This window comes from Nematolebias whitei, chromosome 3 (assembly GCF_014905685.2).
Source record: "Nematolebias whitei isolate Nwh7 chromosome 3, NemWhi1, whole genome shotgun sequence".
NCBI classification, from domain to species: Eukaryota; Metazoa; Chordata; class Actinopteri; order Cyprinodontiformes; family Rivulidae; genus Nematolebias; species Nematolebias whitei.
Window position 1 is genome coordinate 45,314,981 of NC_056500.1, and position 20,373 is coordinate 45,335,353.

General features: G+C 48.3%; 1 protein-coding gene across 1 annotated transcript in view; it reads left to right on the forward strand.

Moving 5' to 3' along the window:
- Positions 1-19,675, forward strand: part of farp2 (FERM, RhoGEF and pleckstrin domain protein 2) — a gene marked incomplete at its 5' end in the record, with an annotated part of 48,351 nt that extends 28,676 nt beyond the window's left edge. Inside the window, 7 exon segments of the mRNA XM_037674358.1 lie at positions 406-488; positions 3,857-3,975; positions 4,145-4,375; positions 4,636-4,775; positions 17,432-17,539; positions 18,772-18,923; positions 19,008-19,675. Coding sequence (XP_037530286.1) covers positions 406-488; positions 3,857-3,975; positions 4,145-4,375; positions 4,636-4,775; positions 17,432-17,539; positions 18,772-18,923; positions 19,008-19,095 — 921 coding nt within the window.
- Positions 19,676-20,373: the final 698 nt, after the last annotated feature.

Here is a 20,373-nt window from a genome sequence, read left to right on the forward strand (position 1 = left end):
TCTTTATCTACTTTTAGGACTTGTGTGAAAATCTGATTAAGTTTTAGGTCAAATTTATGTAGAAATATAGAAAATTATAAAGAGTTCATAAAGCTTCAAGCACCACTGGAACTCCTTCCCACTTGAGTATCTTTAAAAACATTAAGGTGACGCCGTTTATCTGATGGATATTTTTATTTCTGTCTTAAATTCTGCTAACAGGAAGCTGAAGGAAACATGACCATGACCTCACTCACCGTTCACCTCCAGATTTATACATGCTCCGTTAGAAGCTCTTTTTGTGACAGATTTGATGAATTTTCCTCATTTTGCCCCTGATGCTTTGATCAAAGTACCAGTAGACACTTGTAAATGTTTTTACTATCTAATCGTTGAGTATTTACCAGTACTTTTTATCTTTCCCAGGTTGAGGAAAGTGAAAACGAATGGTCAGTCCCGCACTGTTTCACCATTTATTCTGCTCAGAGGACGATCGTTGTGGCTGCCAGGTGAGTGGTGAACTTTTTATTTATTTATACTGAAATTGTCCAATTTTACCTCCATGTTTAAAAACAATCACTATAAAAATAGGCATTTAAAAACATTGTCCATTCATATGGAAAAAAAATGTTTTTGCACATTTTAGTGTTTTGTATAAAACGGGTCATGTTCAGACCATGTGTTCATCTTGGACAGCTCTGATGGACGACGTTCACATGTGGCACAAAAACATTTTGTGAAGAAAGTCAAAGCTGATGAGTTCAACTCTTAAAAACAAGAACAAGGTTCAAGGATTCGAGGTTCTTCATTTGTCATACGCACCACATGTGGTACATGTGGTGGAACAAATCTGTGTACACAGGGTCCCAGTTACATCCAACAAAAATATAAAATGTAAAAGAAAAACAGTAATAACATCTAAGACATGAACTAAGAAAAACATAAACTAAAAATACACTAAGCACTAACGGCAGAAAAACAATAAACAAACAGCAGCACGAACATGAGTCTGTGTGAGCAGATGAGCACGAATGAACACATCAACATGAAACAGATCAGCAGCAACATGAAACAGATCAGCAGCAACATGATATGATTTTTCACAGTGATTATTCTAGTTAGAGATTCATGAGTCTAACAGCCTCAGGGTAGAAGCTGTTCCTCAGTCTAGTGGTTCTACACTTAATGCTCCTCAACCTCCTTCCTGAGGAGAATGGGGCAAAAAGTGTGTGCTGAGTGAGTGGGGTCCTTCATGATGCAGGTGGCCCTCTTCCTGCATCTGGAGGTGTAGATGTATGTGATGGTGGGGAGACTGACTCCAACATCTTCTGTGCAGCCTTCACCACTTTCTACAAGACTTTTCTTTCTGCAGCTGTGCAGCCTCCATGCCACACATTGATGCTGGAGCACAGGATGCTCTCCACTGCACACCTGTAGAAGAAGGTGAGGACTGAGCTTCTCAGACCAGCTCGTCTTTCTTGATCAGGCTGGTGGTGTTGTTGCTCCAGCTCAGGTTGTTGTTCAGGTGCACACCCAGGTACTTGTAGCTGAAGACCACTTCCACCACAGACCCTGTTATGTTCAGCTGGGTGTAGGTGTGTCTGTTTCGTCTGAAGTCCATGATCATCTCCTTCGTCTTCTTCACATTGATGTGATGGTTGTTCTTCCTGCACCAGCTTTCTAGGTGTTCCACCTCCTGCCTGTAGCTGGACTCATCGTTGTTTGTGATGCATCCCACCACTGCTGTATCATCTGCAAACTTTACAATGTGACAGCCTGGATGAGTAGGTGCACAATCATACGTGAGCAGAGTGAACAGGAGGGGGCTCAACATACAGCCCTGAGGAGAGCCAACGTCTTCAGTTGATTGAACAAACGACCAAAAAAGAAACCGTAGCGTCCAGCAATCCACTCTGAACAATGAAATCCCAACAAAAGTCTTTTATTGAGAGGGATTCTTCTAAACCGTTCATTAAAACTTTTAGCTGAAACAAGTGAAAAAGGTTGCATCTTCAGTATATTCTCAGTCACTGTTTAATTTTAAATTTACAGGCAGCTGAGCTGACTTTTTTTGGGTTTTCATACAAAAGGTATAAGATAAAAGGTATTACGGTAGAGTTTCGGTCGTCTGTACATCCTTAATCTTTTGTTTCGTCCATAATTTCTGCTCGGCTCAAGATAATTATAGAAATCTTCATACACATGCGCATCATCACCAGACGGAGTGTCACATTAGCTATGTTTACACGGACATAAGTAATCAGATTAAACGGCCATTCAGAATAAAAATGTGTGGTGTAAATGCCCCATTCGGATTATTTTTTGTTTATTCAGGGTGATCTGAAAGAATTTGTAATCAGAATGAAATGGGTGATTTATGCCGATTCATAATCTGAATGGTGCGCATGTAAACACTTAATCTGTTAATTTTTTTCGGATCGTGAAAAACTGACCTGACTGCGCATGTGAGACCTATGTCATTTCCGCCTGGCTAATGCTAATAATATTAGCATGTTGGGGAAGTAAAACTGGTTGGTGAGCGACAACATTTCTACTAGAAACTTTGAAAGAGCTCAGAATGATCTGTATTATCTGTAGATCAGTCAGGGAGTGCAGTAACGTCTCCACCGTCATTAAAACCTGTCACGGGTCCATTTTGGGCGCTCAGGTTTGTTTATGTTCATCCTGGAAGTAAAACTTCGTCTTCTGTGGTTTATTTAAGGAGAGTTTACCACTCTGCACAAGTCAGTACTTCTGTTCAGAACAAAGTCCGCTGCATGTAAACACTCGTCATGAACGGATTGTGACCATGGAAATGATAAATTTGAATTATTTAATCTGAAAACATTTCAATCCGGTCAAAGAGTTTTGTGCATGTAAACATAGCTATTAAACATCACTCCAGCTTCAAGGTCAAGTTCACAAATCAAGGTCAAACTTATAAAAGCTCTTTACTCATCCAAGCCTTTGCCATCGATTGCTGTTCAACAGTTTGTCGACAATCGTTTAATGTACCGTACGTTGTTTTTTTACTCAGATGTGTAAAAGTTTGCTGCTTGTGTGGCTCACGTCAGCTCAGCAGGTCTTTTATGGAGGCTCAGGACAGATTGTCCTGGGGAGGCTGTGGTTCAGTGGTTCAGCAGCCAAGGGATTGGAAAGTCCCAGGTTTGATTCATATGCTCTGGTGTCCATGAGCAAGAAATCTGTTCCCTAATTGTTTTCTGGGAGCTTAAATAGCTGACGGCTGGTCCACTTGAGTGTTTCTCTCAAGTGATGGGTCAAACGTGGAGGACAAATGTCATACATGACACGTTTGTAATGTCCACACTAATAAACATGAGCAGATAAAAGGGGTCAAGTCAACTCTCTTTATAAAGCACATTTATAATCGCAGCGGTCACCAAAGTGCTTAACAATAATAATCAATGGGAGTAATTGAATGAAAAAATAAAAATATTGATTGTACTGAAAATTAATGAAAAGGGGTGAACGTTGGCTCCAGGTGTGAACAGGATCATTTGTCATGTCCCAATAAAGTCCAGTTTGGCTTAGCTTAGTGCAATGCACAGAAAAATGTGGCAGATGGAACTTTTCATTTTAAATTGTGGCCCATGCTTTTATTTTGAGTGAAGCCAATCCATCAGCACTGGAAAAAGAAAGTCAAACTTCATCTCTTTCTCAAGTTCTGCTGTGAACAGTTAGAAAGATACAAGCGGACACCATGTTGTTTTTTCTGTTAGTCTGGTGACACCCCACCCCACCCCCACACACACACAATAAAAAAACTGTTGTGTATCATTTTAAGATGCCAGCCTACAAGGCGACGTTGCAATCCTTCAACAAAATCTTCTTTCTTTTTCTTTTGTGTGCGCTTCAGCTCCAAGATGGAGATGGGGAAGTGGATCGAGGATCTGAACATGGCCATCGACTTGGCCAAGAAGTCTCAAGAGAAGTCCAGCATTTTCCTTGACACTGGCCTCACTGACCACTCCAACCGTAAGAAGTGTCCACTTACATGTTTTAAATTTTAATGACGTTTTTGTGTTTCCTCTGACTCTTTGGTTTCCCTCAGTCAAAAGACAGTTCCCTGAGTCACCAACAAGTTGACTGTAAAGTTAATCCTTCTGCTCCTTACAACTCCCTGCCCTCCCTCCTCCTCCTCCAGGATCATCTGATGAGGTTTCTCTAGGGCAGGAGTCAGAGGATGACATGAACTCCTCTCGCACGTCACTGGATAAGCAGACGCACCATCGTGCCAACACAACCATGCATGTGTGCTGGCACCGCAACACCAGTGTGTCTATGTCTGATCACAGCCAGGCTGTGGAGGTACTCCTCCTTCGCCTCAGTGACCCACACACACCTCTACATAATCAAACTCACGTGCTCATTTCACGCTTGTGAAGATCAAAGCAGCCTGGAAGTTCTCCTCTAGTTGTTTTTAATGCTCCTGTTTTCTTCATCGTCTGACTGAAGTGTGTCCTGCTTATTATTTCCATAAACGTGCATGCAAGACGACCTTCTCTAACAGAGATGTTTCATCCTGCAGCCTGGAGGACTTGTCTAACTCTTCATTGTTCCCTTTCTGTTTCCTCTAAGCCAACATGCTAACAGTTTCTCTGCGCACGTTCTTCCTTTTCTCTCTCTCGCTCCCAGTCTTCAGCTCTCCAGCCGTCTCGCCTGAGCTTCCTCCTCGTTACCTTCTTGGTCAGGGACAAAGACCAAACACCATCACACATGTTTGCTGGTACCGAAACCAGAACCTTTCTCTCACTGATTACCTGCGCATGAACCAGGTACTGGAGCCAGGGCACGTTACGGCTCAGTTAAATGTCAACAGAGAACAGCTGACAGTTCTGCTGCATGAACTGTAAATAAAAGCAGAAGTGATTGTGTCACAATGATTTAAACTCTATATTCTTGGTGTAAAACAGTGACTCAGGACTGAACCAACTCAGTGACAGAAATATGCAATAAAAGGAGTAAAGGCAGGGGCAGCAAACAACTCCAGCTCCAAATTAATATAAACCTCGAATCAGTGTTGTAGTACTCGAGACTGGTCTTGGTCTTGAGACTGGTCATGAGACCACTTTTTCATGGTCTCAGTCTTGGTCTCAACTTGGTCTCGGACCCTAAAAGTCTTGGTCTTGTCTTGGTACACTCTGGTCTTGGTCTTGACTTGGTCTCGAGTTAGGTGATCTTGACGACAACACTGCCTCGAATTCCTTGAAGGAAACCCGTCAAGCTAAAATGATCTTATATTAAGAAATGCTGTAGTTAAAGTTGTTTTGGTCCAACAACGTTCAGCTCTATTTCATGTGATTTTTAAGAGGGCTCATGAGATGTGTATAGAGCGACTCTCAGCTACTACCTCACCAAATTTTAGCTCAAACATAGTATGGAGAAACACCTGGAAACAGAGTTACAGAACAGCTACTGACACGTTGAAATGCACTTAATGCAGATAGATTAATTTAGAAGGAAATACAGACCCTTTCCAAAAAAATAGAATATCATGGAAAAGTTGTTTAACTTCCATAATTCCATTAAAAAAGTTAATCTGTAATAGATGATAGATTCAGGACTCGCAATTTAAACGATTTCAAGTATTTGTTTATTTTTACATCATTTGGGCTTCCAGCTCATGAAACCCATGAAAACAGGATTTCAAAAAATTTGAATACTGAAATCAGCCCACACTACTTCTCAGTTTTTGCAGAAAAAAAGAAAGCGATTAGGATCACAACAAATCAATCAAAATATGGTATTTTCAAAATGATATGTTAATCTTCAATACTTGGTTGGGAATCCCTTTGCCTTAATCACTGCCTCGATGTGACGTGGCATTGAGACAATCAGTCTGTGGCATTGCCTGGGAGTTATGGACGCCCAGATTTCCTTGATGCTTGCTGTCAATTCTTCTTTGTTGTTGGGTCTGGTGCCCCTCCCTCATTTTCTTCTTGAGAATACCCCATAGATTCTCAATGGGGTTTAGGTTTGGAGAGTTGGCTAGTCAGTCAAGCAAAATGGACTGTACTTATATAGCACCTTTCTATCTTATTTCAAGATACTCAAAGCGCTTTACACTACAATCTGTGTCCTCGATCATTTACCCATTCATACAGCACTCTACTAGATCTCTGCAAAGCTAATTCAACAAATTATTCTGAAGAGACTAATCAGAGTTCTATTTCATCCCTCCTGACCGCCAGAGGGCGGTGCTGAAAGCACTGAATGTTCCCTTCGCGCATGCGCTGTTCGAGTAATAATACCAACGGAGTCACAGGTGTGACACGGATGGCCAATCAGAGGCTATATAGCCAGACGTCATCCGCAGCTCTACTCCTTTTTTCTTCTCGCGCGCGGTTCAATTCAGGGCTTCAGCCCTTTGGACCTTTTCTGAACTTTTTACCGTCGTCGAAAGCCCGACTGCCCGTCTGCGGGAGTAGCGTGTTCGCCCTCCTAGGGCTGCGACAGTTTAACCCTGTTCAAAGGTATTTTCTGCTGATTCGTTGGGGACTACGGCGGTTTCCGCCTGTCCCAACTTACAGCGTCTGACTACTATGTGTGTGATTCAACACTGGTGAGTAGTGGTTTTTTGCTTATATTTTGCTATTGGTTAGCGGTAGCGTTCGCTCCGCCCCTGTTTACTGGAGGCCTCCAACCGCGTGGTCAGTTGGACTGTGCTCCGAAGTTTGCTTATTAAGTAGCCAGCTGAGTTCCTGGCCTTGTTTTAATTGGTGAAGGCGAGCGTTTTCACCCCCTCTCCCAATTGTCCTCTCTTACCAGCTGAGCTAGCGGTGCTAGCCTCTCTGAGTTTTGGCCTTGTTTTGATTGGTGAAGGCGAGCGTTTGCGCCCCCTCTCCCAATTGTCCTCTTTACCAGCTGAGCTAGCGGTGTTAACCTTTCTGAGTTTCTTGCCGTAATTTTTTCGTCCTATATCTTGGACATAGCTGGGTAAGGAGCATGGACAGCTCTCACTGCTGTACAGTCTGTGGAGCCATGCTCCAGACAGATGACAGTCATGACCTGTGTCCTGCCTGCCTTGGATGTGACCATCTGGCAGAGGCACTGTCAAAAAACCCCTGCATGAATTGCAGCTTCATGTCGCATGCTGTGAGGGTGGCCCGGCTGACCCAGTTTCGCCCCAAACTCGGCAATGACCTCCTGCCTTCTGGGCAGGAGGCTCCACCTAGGCGCTCGAAGCGCCGGACTGAGGCCGCAGTCTCTGTGGCCGCTCCTGGGAAGAAGTGAGCCAGGTCTGATAGGGGCCTCTCCACAAGGGTGGAGCAGCTCTCCGCTGAATTAGCAGAGAGGAAGTCCCTTTTTCAGGTACACCAACTGGGAACTGAACCAGTGGCTGCGACCGGACTCTCCTCCCCACCCATGCCTGAACTGGCTGTGGAAGAAGATGTGCTATCCTTGGCTGCCTCTGCCTCTCACGTTTTAGGTGAGGAGGATGGGCATTCATCTCAAGTCTCAGAGACAGCTTCACTTTCTTCTTCTCGGAGCGCAGTTAGTGGGTCGGGTGACGGCTCGATGTAGGACGTCATGCGTACGGCCCTGAGACAACTGCAGCTGGACGTCCCGCAACCAGGGGTGTCCACCCCTGGAAGTGCCTTCTTCAGGTGCGGACTGACCCCTCCTTCCTTTTCTGTCCCTCAATCAGAGGAGTTCCTGAGGGAGTTGCATGGTTGCTGGTGGGACCCCAAAGCCTTTGCGCGCCTCTCCGCAGGTGGCCGAGTGTTGGCGGCCATGCATGAGCCGGCTGCAGCAGGCTTGGATCGCATGCCAGCGATAGAACCTGCTGTTGCCTCTCTCATTGTGTCACCAGAGGAAGCTCTGCGCAGTCATGTTCGGTGCCCACAAGCTCAGTGTCGTGTCACGGATGAATTCCTCTGCAGAGCCTATGCCGCCAGAGCGCGTGCTGGCCTGGCCGCTTGGGTAATTCCTTGGCACACCTCATGCTTGCCCTCTCCGCATCCCTTTAGGGGACTAGTGGTGCGACAGCAGCAATGGGCTTTAGCGATGCAGCGCTTCAGGCCTTTGCATTAATGACGAGGGAACTTGGGTGCGTGATGTCCTCCTTGGTCCAGGCTCGCCGACAGGTCTGGTTGATGCAGTCAGCATTGACTGAGCCATGCCGTAGAACCCACCGTAATGTCCCAGTGGTGCCCGGGGAGTTGTCCGGTTCGGCTGCCTTGGAAGCGCTGGAATGGACTGTCCAGGCATGACAGTGAAGACAGCAATTTTCAAGCCTTAGCAGGGCAATGCCCCCTCCATCTCCTCGGCATCCAAGGCGCCCGTCGGCTGACTCCAGCATGCAGCCGCCGCCTGGGGGTCATAACCGGCCGGGTGGTCCTTACCCTCATGCGGTTCAGCAGAAGCCCAGCAGGAGCTTTCGTGGGTCGGTCCACCGACTAGCTGGGCAGGTTCGGACCAGGGACTCTGGCTGCCGCCCCCCACGGCGAGGAAGACTGTGATGCCATCAGGCCGACCGTCGGATATTTCTCCCACAAGCAGCTCAGCTACTGGTCTGCTCACGTCGTGGACCCATGGGTGGTTGCCACTCTGACCCATGGTTACCGGCTACAGTTCTGACGGCGGCCTCACATCTCACGCCGGGTCAAGATGACTGTAATCGCCGACCCGGTGAAAGCTCGAGCACTAGACCAGGAACTTTCCGCCCTCCTGGCCAAGGGCGCAATAGAGGCAGTGGACCCTCTGCAACAACCCAGGGGCTATAACTCAACTTACTTCCTCGTGCAAAAGAAGACGGGTGGGTTTCGTCCCATTTTAGACCTGAGGGGACTCAACCAGTACCTAAGGGGGCTGCCCTTCCACATGCTCACGACAGCAGAAGTCCTTCAAGCTGTCATAAGGGAAGAATGGTTCACGTCTGTAGACCTGAAGGATGCATATTTTCATGTGCCTATTGCGGCAGAACATCGCTGCTTTCTCAGGTTTGCCTATCGGGGTCACCACTGGCAGTTCCGGGTACTCCCATTTGGGCTCTCTCTCTCCCCGAGGGTGTTCACTTGGTGTGTGAAGGCAGCCCTCTCTCCTCTGCAGACCTGCGGAGTGAAGATTCTGCCGTACTTAGACGATTGCACCCCGTCTCAGGCCTGTGCCTTTCACAACACAAACCTCCTGCTCGCTCATATGTCCCAGTTGGGCCTCAATGTCAACCTGGAGAAGAGCTGCCTGATCCCTTCCCAGACAACCACTTTCCTTGGGGTGGTTCTGGATTCATCTTCCATGAGAGCTCAACCATCTGCTCAAAGGGTGGTCGGCATACTCCAGCTGGTCAGTCGGTTCAGGCTGGGCAGGCAGCTCCCCTATGTTGCCTTCCTTCAACTACTCGGCAAGCTGACATCAGTCACTCGGGTGGTGCCCTTAGGCCTGCTGTCAATTCGCCCCTTGCAGAGGTGGCTCAACAGCTTTCGCCTAGTAGCCAGGCTGCACAGGCATCGCAAGTTCGCAGTGACATGGTCATGTCTTTATGCCTTGACTCCATGGAGGGACGAAGATTATTTGTCCAGGAATGTCCCCATGGTAGTGGTAGTGTGTTGCAGGGAAGTGGTCACGACAGATGCCAGCTCCATGGAATGGGGGGCTGTGTGGAAACGCAGAGCGGTTCAGGGCTGCTGGGGTCAAAGGGACCACTCCAAGCATATAAATGTGCTGGAGCTGCGTGCAGTGCACTTGGCACTCAGGCACTTCCTGCCTCACCTGGAAGGGAGGTATGTTTTTGTTCCGTCAGACAACACCTCTGTTGTCTACCACATCAACCATCAGGGGGGCACCAGGTCAGCACAACTTCTGAGAGTGTCCGGAGAGCTCCTAGAATGGGCCTCTCCTCGCCTGTCCACCCTGCGGGCAGCGTACTTACCAGGGCGACACAATCAGGTCACAGATTTTCTCTCCCGCTAAGGGTCCCCTCCGGGAGAGTGGTCCTTCCACAGCGACATAGTGCTGATGATCTGGGACCATTTTGGTCAGGCAGAGATAGACCTGTTTGCGACGGAAGAGTCGACTCAGTGTCCCCTATGGTATTCTCTTACAGGGGCATCGGGTGCGCTGGGCCAGGACGCATTGGGTCATCTTTGGCCAAGGGTCCTTCTAAATGCCTTTTCACCCTTTTTTCTAATTTGGCCAACCCTTCAGAGAGTCCTTGAGGAGGGCCACAGGATGCTACTGGTGGCTCCGTATTGGCCAGCGTGACCATGGTTCCCACTGCTACGAAGTCTATGTCTGGGCGTCCCATGGTGTCTTCCGACCTGGAGGGACTTGCTGTCTCAGTTTTGGGGGACTGATATGGCACCCCAATCCTCAACGTCTTCGGCTGTGAGTGTGGCCACTGCAAGGCTAGGACAGCAGCTGACTGGAGTTTCGAGCCCCGTCAGACGCACCATCCTGGGCGCCAGGGCACCCTCTACTCGTCAGCAGTACGAAAACAGGTGGCGTCTGTTTTCCCAGTGGTGTTCTGATCACAACGAGGATCCAGTCTCCTGTACAGTACCCACCATTCTGGAGTTTCTCCAGTCTCTACTTGGTAAGGGTCGCTCTCCTTCAATGCTTAAAATTTATGTAGCGGCAATATCATCTAATCATGCTGGCATTGATGGCTGTACGGTAGGGAGCCATAATCTAGTCTCTCTTATTATACGTGGTTGCCCGTAGGTCACACCCGCCGACAGCTCCACGAGCACCAGGTTGGGATCTGCCCTTGGTTCTCGAAGCTCTGTGCCAACCTCCTTTCGAGCCTCTGACACAGGTGGACCTCAAGTGGCTTTCATGCAAGACGGCTTTTTTGTTGGCTATTGCCTCAGCAAAGAGGGTCAGCGAGCTACATGCTCTCTCAGTCAGCCCTTCATGTCTCAGGTGGGGCCCTGAGGGCTCTTGTGTTACCTTATGGCCAAACACTGCATTTTTACCAAAGGTGTTATCTCACTCTCACTGTAACCAACTGTTGAGGCTGGCACATTTTCAGCCTACGCCTGGTGAGGTGTCTGGATTATTGTGCCCGGTGAGGGCACTGGAGGCATACGTTGCAGCTACTGCCGTGATAAGACATTCAGACCAGCTGTTTGTGTGTTATTGAGGCCCTAGGTTAGGCTGGCCTCTTTCCAAACAGCGTCTCTCCCACTGGATCGTGGACGTCATCTGCCACGCCTATGCTGCAGGGCCCAGCCCCCTGCCGGTCGGCTTGAAGGCTCACTCTACCAGGAGCGTCTCCGCTTCCTGGGCTGCCCTGAGAGGGGTTCCGCTGGAAGCAATATGTGCTGCTGCATCATGGGCTTCCCCAAGCACGTTCACCAGATTTTATAGAGTTAACGTGGCCACCCATCTTCCCCTGGGCCAGGTTCTTCTACAAGGGTCCTCTGGGCCTCCCCATTGAGGTGGGTGTTTAGGATTCCTTGTGACATTGTTGGTATTAGTCATTCATTGCTTTCAGCACTGCCCTCTGGTGGTCAGGAGGGATGAAATAGAACGAAAGTTACGTATGTAACTACGGTTCTATGAATCCCGGTTGACTGCCAGAGCTTCTCTGTCACTCAGAATCCTTGCGTTCCGTGAGAAGATTCTGTAGGAGCAGAACTGTGGATGACGTCGGGCTATATAGCCTCTGATTGGTCATCCTTGTCACACCTGTGACTCAATTGGTATTATTACTCGAACAGCGCATGCGCGAAGGGAACATTCAGTGCTTTCAGCACCGCCCTCTGGCAGTCATCCGAGATTTATAGAACCGTAGTTACATACGTAACTTTCGCTTTATCACATTCATACACTGATGGGACACACATCAGAGGCTATGAGGGGTTCAGTGTCTTGCCCAGGGACACTTTGACATGTGACTGCTGGTGGATTCAAACCCCCAACTCTTGCATTGGAGGTCGACTGCTCTAACCACTCAGCCACAGCTGCCCACTGCACTGTGGCATGGGCATCAAATCAGGTTTTGGTGCTTCTCGTGGCATAGGCAGGGGCCAGGTCCTGCTGGAAGATGAAATCTGCATCTCCATACAGATCTTCAGCAGAAAGAATCATGAAGTCCTCTAAAACATTCTGGTAGACTGTTGCGGTGACCTTAGATTTAAGAGAGCAGAGTTTACCAACACCTGCACCGGACATTGCACCCCAAAGCATGACTGACTGGGGATATTTCACACTGGACCTCAAGCAGTATGGGCTCTGTTCCTCACCCTTCTTCCTCCAAACCCTTGGACCTTGATTTCTGAATGAAAGGCATCCATCCATCCATCCATTTTCTTCCGCTTATCTGGGGTCGGGTCGCGGGGGTAGCAGCCTAAGTAGGGAGGCCCAGACTTCCCTCTCCCCAGCCACTTGGGCCAGCTCTTCCGGGGGAATCCCAAGGCGTTCCCAGGCCAGCCGAGAAACATAGTCCCTCCAGCGTGTCCTGGGTCTTCCTCTGGGCCTCCTTCCGGTGGGACGTGACCGGAACACCTCACCAGGGAGGCGTCCAGAAGGCATCTTAAACAGATGCCCAAGCCACCTCAACTGGCTCCTCTCGACGTGGAGAAGCAGCGGCTCTACTCTGAGTCCCTCCCGGATGATCGAGCTTCTTACCCTGTCTCTAAAGGAGAGCCCAGACACCCTGCGGAGAAAACTCATTTCGGCCGCTTGTATCCGAGATCTCATTCTTTCGGTCACAACCCAAAGCTCGTGACCATAGATGAGGGTGGGAACGTAGATCAATCGGTAAATTGAGAGCTTTGCCTTTTGACTCAGCTCTCTCTTCACCACGACAGACCTGTACAGCGCCCGCTTCACTGCAGACGCTGCACGTATCCGCCTATCGATCTCACGCTCCATTTTCCCCTCATTCGTGAAAAAGACCCCAAGATACTTGAACTCCTCCACTTGGGGCAGGACCTCCTCCCTGACCCGGAGAGGGCACTCTACCCTTTTCCGGCTCAAGACCATGGCCTCGGATTTGGAGGAACTGATATTCATCCCGACCACGTTGCATTCGGCTGCGAATCTCTCCAGCGAAAGCTGTAGATCACGATCTGATGAAGCCAATAAGACCACATCATCTGCAAAAAGCAGAGACTCAATCCTAAGGCCACCAAAACGGATCCCCTCAACACCTTGGCTGCACCTAGAAATTCTGTCCATAAAAGTTATGAACAGAATCGATGACAAAGGGCAACCTTGGCGGAGTCCAACTCTCACCAGGAACAAGCCCGACTTACTGCCGGCGATGCGGACCAGGCTCTGACACCGGTCATACAGGGACCTAACAGCCCGTATCAAAGGGCCCGGTATCCCATACTCCCAGAGTACCCCCCACAGGGTTCCCGGAGGGATGCGGTCGAACGCCTTCTCCAAGTCCACAAAGCACATGTAGACTGGTTGGGCAAACTCCCACGCACCCTCCAGGACCCTGCTGAGAGTGTAGAGCTGGTCCAGTGTTCCACGGCCAGGACGAAAACCACACTGCTCCTCCTGAATCCGAGGTTCGACTATCCGACGGACCCTCCTCTCCAGAACCCCCGAATAGACCTTACCAGGGAGGCTTAAGAGCGTGATTCCCCTGTAGTTGGAACACACTCTACGGTCCCCCTTTTTGAATAGGGGGACCACCACCCCGGTCTGCCAATTCAGGGGAACGTCCCCCGATGTCCACGCAATATTGCAGAATCGCGTAAGCCAACACAACCCTACAACATCCACAGCCTTAAGGAACTCTGGACGAATCTCATCCACCCCTGGGCCCTGCCACCGAGGAGCTTTTTAACCTCCTCGGTGACCTCAGCACCAGAGATTGGAGGGCCCAACCCAGAGTCCCCAGGCTCCGCTTCCTCAGTGGAAGACGTGCCGGTGGGATTGAGGAGGTCTTCAAAGTATTCCGCCCACCGACCCAGAACATCCCGAGTTGAGGTCAGCAGCAAACCACTCCCACTATAAACAGTGTTGGTGGCATACCGCTTTCCCCCCCTGAGACGCCGGATGGTGGACCAGAATCGCCTCGAAGCCATGCGGAAGTCGTTCTCCATGGCCTCTCCGAACTCCTTCCATGCCTGAATTTTTGCCTCAGCAACCACCCGAGCCGCATGTCGCTTGGACTGCCGGTACCGATCAGCTGCTTCCGGGGTCCCACAGGCCAAAAAGGCCCGATAGGACTCCTTCTTCAGCCTGACAGCATCCCTCACCAACGGTGTCCACCATCGGGTTCGAGGGTTGCCATCGCAACAGGCACCGACAACCTTGCGGCCGCAGCTCTGGTAAGCCGCCTCGACAATAGAGGCACGGAACATGGTCCACTCAGAATCAATGTCCCCCACCTCCCTCGGAACATGTTCAAAGTTCTCCCGGAGGTGGGAGTTGAAACTCCGTCTCACAGGAGACTCTGCCGGACGTTCCCAGCAAACCCTCACAATACGTTTGGGTCTGCCAGGTCTGACCGGCATCCTCCCCCACCATCGGAGCCAACTCACCACCAGGTAGTGATCAGTTGACAGCTCCGCCCCTCTCTTCACACGAGTGTCCAAGACATGTGGCCGCAGATCAGATGAGACGATGACAAAGTCGATCATCGAACGGCGGCCTAGGGTGTCCTGGTGCCAAGAGCACATATGGACACCCTTATGCTTGAACAAGGTGTTCGTTATTGACAATCTATGACGAGCACAGAAGTCCAACAACAGAACACCACTCTGGTTCAGATCAGCGGGGCCATTCCTCCCAACCACACCCCTCCAGGTCTCACTGTCATTGCCCACATGAGCATTGAAGTCCCCCAGTAGAACAAGGGAGTCCCCAGGAGGTGCACTTTCCAGTACCCCCTCCAAGGACTCCAGAAAGGGTGGATAATCTGAACTGCCGTTTGGTGCATAAGCACAAACGACAGTCAGAACCCGTCCCCCCACACGTAGGCGGAGGGAGGCCACCCTCTCATTCACTGGGGTGAACCCCAACACACAGGCACCAAGTTGGGGGGCAATAAGTACGCCCACGCCTGCTCGGCGCCTCTCACCAGGGGCAACTCCGGAGTGGAAGAGTGTCCAGCCACTCTCAAGGAAACTGGTTCCACAGCCCGAGCCATGCGTAGAGGTGAGTCCGACTATTTCTAGCCAAAACCTCTCAGCCTCACACACCAGCTCAGGCTCCTTCCCCACCAGTGAGGTGACATTCCACGTCCCAATAGCCAGCTTCTGTAGCCGAGGATCAGACCACCCGAGGATCAGACCACCAGGGTCCCAGCCCTCGGCCACCACCCATCCCACATTGCACCCGACCCCTTTGGCCTCTCCCACAGGTGGTGAGCCCATGGGAAGGGGGACCCACGTCTCCTCTTCGGGCTGTGCCTGGCTGAGCTCCATGGGTAAAAGCCCAGCCACCAGGCGCTTTCTCGCGTGCCCCACCTCCAGGCCTGGCTCCAGAGTGGGGCCTCGGTGACCCACGTCCAGGCAAGGGAACACTAGGTCCATTTATTTGTCTCATCATCGGGGTCTTTGGGCTGCACTTTGTCTGGTCCCTCACCTAGGACCTGTCTGCCATGGGTGACCCTACTAGGGGCATAAAGCCCCTTACAGCATAGCTCCTAGGATCATTGGGACACTCAAACCCCACCCCCCACCACGGTAAGGTGGCAGCCCGGGGGGGGGGGGGGGGCACACTTTTTTAATTGGAAACCGATACGTTTGCTCAGGTTCAGAAGTGGCTTGACCCAATGAACCCAACAGATGTAACCCATCTCCCGGATGTGTCTGAATGTGGTGGTTTTTGAAGCTGTGACTCCCGCCTCATTCCACTCTTTCTGTATTTCTGCCAGATTCTGGAATCTTCTCTGTCTGATAATCTGCTGAAGCCCACGGTCATCTCTTTTGCTGGTGCATCTTCTCCTGACACATTTTGCCCTTTCATTGGACTTTCCATTGATATGCTTGGACACGCCACTCTGTGAACAGCCAGCCTCCTTAGCTATGAACTTTTGTGGCTTACCCATCCTATGGAGGGTATCAATGATGGTCTTCTGGTCTTGTTATGTCAGCAGTCTTCTCCATATTGAACAGAACTGAGACAATTGAACCAAACTGAAGCAGTTTAATGACACCTGGGGAAACCTGTACAGGTGCTTTGAGTTTAGTAGATGATTAGTGTGTCACACTCAGTTTAAAACATTCATGCCCTACACATTTGAGATGATGTCTTCACAGTATTCTCATTTTTAGAATTTCTGTTTTTGTGGGTTTCATGAGCTGGAAGCCCAAATGATGTAAAAATAAACAAATAAATACTTGAAATCATTAAAACTGTGGGCCCTGAATCTATCATCTATTAAAGATTAACTTTTTGAATGGAATTATGGAATTTAAAAAAACTTTTCCATGATATTCTAATTTTTTGGAAAGGGTCTATAGTTTAATATGAGACGAGAACAAAAAACGGACTGATTTTATCCTCATTGAGATGAATTCACAAATTCTCAGACGTGTTGACAGAATCAAAAATCAAATGAAAGGAATGCTGTTGAAGTGCAGCACGCTTGTTTAGAGTCTGTTTCATCTGCTACACTAATGGCTTCTTTAATTCTTACAAACTGGGTCAGTTCAGGTTTAAAGCAAGACCTAGCTGAATCAGCTGTTTTGTCCACTTTAACTCAAACATGCCGTAATTTCTGGACTATTGAGTGCACCTGAATGCAGTAGTCCCTCGCTACTTCGCTGTTCGTTTTTCACGGACTCGCTCTTCCACGGTTTTTCAAAGTAAGATTGGGCATGATACACAATTGGTTGATTGGATGAGCAACACAATCGGCATGGATTTTTTAAAATTTAAAATAAATTATTTTAAATGATTTAGCACCTGCTGCACCTGTGTTCAGCCCACAGGTGCAGGGAGAAGCTCCCTCCTGCAGCATGTCGATCTCCGCTCTGCAGCAGAGAAGTGGCCGAGAGCGTTGGCAGGTGGCAGAGAGCTGAAATCATGACATACTGTGCTCTTTTAGAGCGTTTAGAGTTTATAAACATTGTTGAGTCACGAGGACCCACCCCCCAAGAGTGACGTGTATTGTGCAGCTATGTGAGCGCCCGGGTGTGACGAGGCTAAATGTTTTGGCAGCAGGAAGCTCGTTAGCCCTTCAAAATAAATAAATCCATAAATTAACCACAGCATTGTATGAGCTGCGGTGTTCAGTGTGTGTGAAAAAAGTAGCGGCTTATAGTCCGGAAATGACGGTAGTTTAAGTTTACTGGTAGCTAGTGTGCATGTGCATGAATCAAACACAACTTGTGATGTGGTGACACAGTATTGAAGCATCTGTGGGCATCATATCAAATCCCAGCATGCATCAACACTTTCCACTACTCTTTGTGACATAAAGCAAACTCACGGTGAATTAATATTTCAAAATCCATTTCATTGACCCAACTGTCCGAAGTTAAACTCTAATGTTCTCTTTGTCTCTCGTCTGGATCAGAACCAGCTGTCCGGTTACCTCCTGAGGAAGTTCAAGAACAGCAACGGCTGGCAGAAACTCTGGGTGGTTTTCACCAACTTCTGCTTGTTCTTCTACAAAACTCACCAGGTGGGCCAAAGTGCTGTTGGTTTAAGATTTAAAGAGAAATGACAACTTTATACTTTGTACAACCTCAGTTCAGAAAAAATACAGTTGACTTTCAGTCTAACAGGACCGATGAGTCTAAAGACTGCTGAGAGCAAAATGGATCGCTGGCATCTTAAAACTGCTCAAAATCTCTACATTTTTATAGCAGTTCATGTGAATGAACTGCTATACTCCTAAAGCTCTTTAAACCACCATCAGTTTTGTATGACACCATGATTTACGTAGAGTTCTTTACTTCTTTATAAAGGCAAACATTCATCCAGCATTTGATGCAGGTCAGCCAGTGTGGTTGTGTAGGTCACTGTGGAACGACCATCACGCCCAAGCTGATCCCACAGGTGTTCACTGGGGTTGAGGTCATTACTGCAGGCAGGACATTCCATCCACTCCTAAGTTCTGGAGGTAGTCTCTGATACACCCTGTCCTGTGTGTAAAGAATTGTCACCTTGAAGGATAGAATTTGGTCCCAGACTGTGGAGATATTGGAACGCCACCGATTGCAGGATCTAACCTTGTGACATGCCCACTGTGCAGCCTGTCTCTAACATCCTGTTATCTGGAACTCTACCTACAGTTTGATGTTATTAGAGATTACTCCAGATGATGCAGAATCTTGTTTTGTGGAACAGCATCACTGGCACAGGCGCTATCCACATCAGTAAATGTGTCATGCTTGCAGCAGATACCAACAGACCACTGTAGCAGGGTCCATTCTCACAGGTGCTGACAATTAGGCACCTTATGGACCTGTGGTACGAGAAGCTCTAAACAAGTCGCATGCAGAATAAGCTGCTTGATATTTGCAGAGAAAATTTGGAAAGATTTTCATAGATACAGTCCACAGACTCAACTCTGCTCAGCGCACAAACACCTTTCCTTACAACTGTGGCACCATTCTAAGGTGAGCAACCAGTACACTGATGTCCCCCATCACTGAGATTTAAATAGTTTCCTCCCACAGATCAAAAACATGCATGTTAGGCTGATTGGCAACTCTAAATTGTCCCTAGGTCTTGGCTGCATTCAGGCTAGCCGTTAGCTCATCAGACGGGAATAGATTTTGTCCAAACGGAGGTCATTCACTGAGCTCTCTTCAGCAGATAAGATTTTAATTCTTCAGAGTTTTTCCCATAAAACTCCCTTCACCCCTTGTAGTGCTGAGCGCAGCTGTACCGACGTGTTTGTCGTTTCAGGACGACTTCCCTCTGGCTAGCCTCCCCCTGCTCGGCTACACAGTCAGCACCCCCGACGAGTCGGACGGCATCCAGAAGGAGTACGTCTTCAAGCTGCATTTCAAGTCTCACGTTTACTTCTTCCGAGCAGAGAGCGAGTACACCTTCGAGAGGTTTGTTACAAGTTTTGATGTGTTGGTGTTCTCTTACACGGCGTGCATGCGTCTCAAGTCACCTCTGCTGTCCTGTCTCCACAGATGGATGGAGGTGATCAAGAGTGCTGCGAGCACTGTGGGCCGAATGAGCCTGCTCATACCTAAAGGTGTGGAGATGAACGGAAACTGACTGAAACGTTGTGTATCTGGAGGCTGGGCCTCTGGGGCAGTCTAGTCTCAATATTAGTAAAGATTTGGATTTAAATAACTGGAGACTGAATGAAACTGCCAAAATAAGTGTTTTTCAGCTTCCTTCTAATGGTTTGTGTATTTTTTTATAGTGATTTAAATGTTAACATACACCTCAGTATAAGGGATGTAATGAAAGGGAGATTTGTACATTATCAATGGTTTGCATGTTTAGAGCTGAGTGTGGTTCTTTACGTAGACTGAAGGAATAGTTTATGGGACCAGCCACAGTGCAAAGGGCTTTTTTTGATTCCGTTTGAAGAACTCCTGCATCACGAGTGAAGCTTCGCTGCGTACAGGATGCTACTTTGACAGAGGTCCAGATGGAGCCGTACGTGAAACATGAAGGTACTGCCAGAATGTGTTCAGAGTTTTGTTTACAGTAAACACGAGTGTGTTCCATATGAAGGCGAGCAGAAATGTAATAAAATGTGAAATAATGTTGAAGACAAAAAGTTGGGAAGTTCTGTGTAATTTGGTTCTGCACCTCTGACCCAGCTTGGGTCTTTGGGAGAGTTCCTCTGAAGGCTGAAGAACATGTTGAAGTATTTTCTGTTGGATCCACAGGAGCTAGTGGAGGAACAGGTGACAATTGATTTTCTGTGCTACATCGACTCTTATTTGGTTTGTATTTTCTGTGGAGACTGGAATCTTCAGTTTACTGTCTGTGTGTGAAAATGCCATGTTGTCCTCTGGAGTCTTTGTGTTCTGCGTGTGTTAGGGACTGACTGTTGCTCAGATAACATACAGCGTGTTAATGCTCTCGTGTGGACATGTTATTCCCTTGAAAACATAAATAAAACCAAATTTAAATCTGAGTGTTTTGCTGCATTCATCTCTAAAAAGATCATTTCAAATGTGTTCACTAAAGTGGTTCAAGAAGTCTTTACAAAACAAAATCTCTGTTCTTACCTCGTTTAGACATCAAACTGTCACATGTCAACAGTGAGACATAACCAACTGTTGTTTATAGGTTGTTGCCAAAGTATTCACCTTTTCTTTTCATTAGATGCCTGTCGAAAGGTGGACTCATTAGGTCTTGTTGTGGATAGAATACCACGTCGTGTTCAAAACGGCGGAGGCGTCGCCCTTCGTATAAAAGATTTGACACAACATGGGTTACAGATATTCAGAGACAAACAGTTACATTAATAAGATATATGCATATAAATGGAGCATTGAGAACAAACCGCCTCGTGTGTGCCTCCCGGAAAATGCT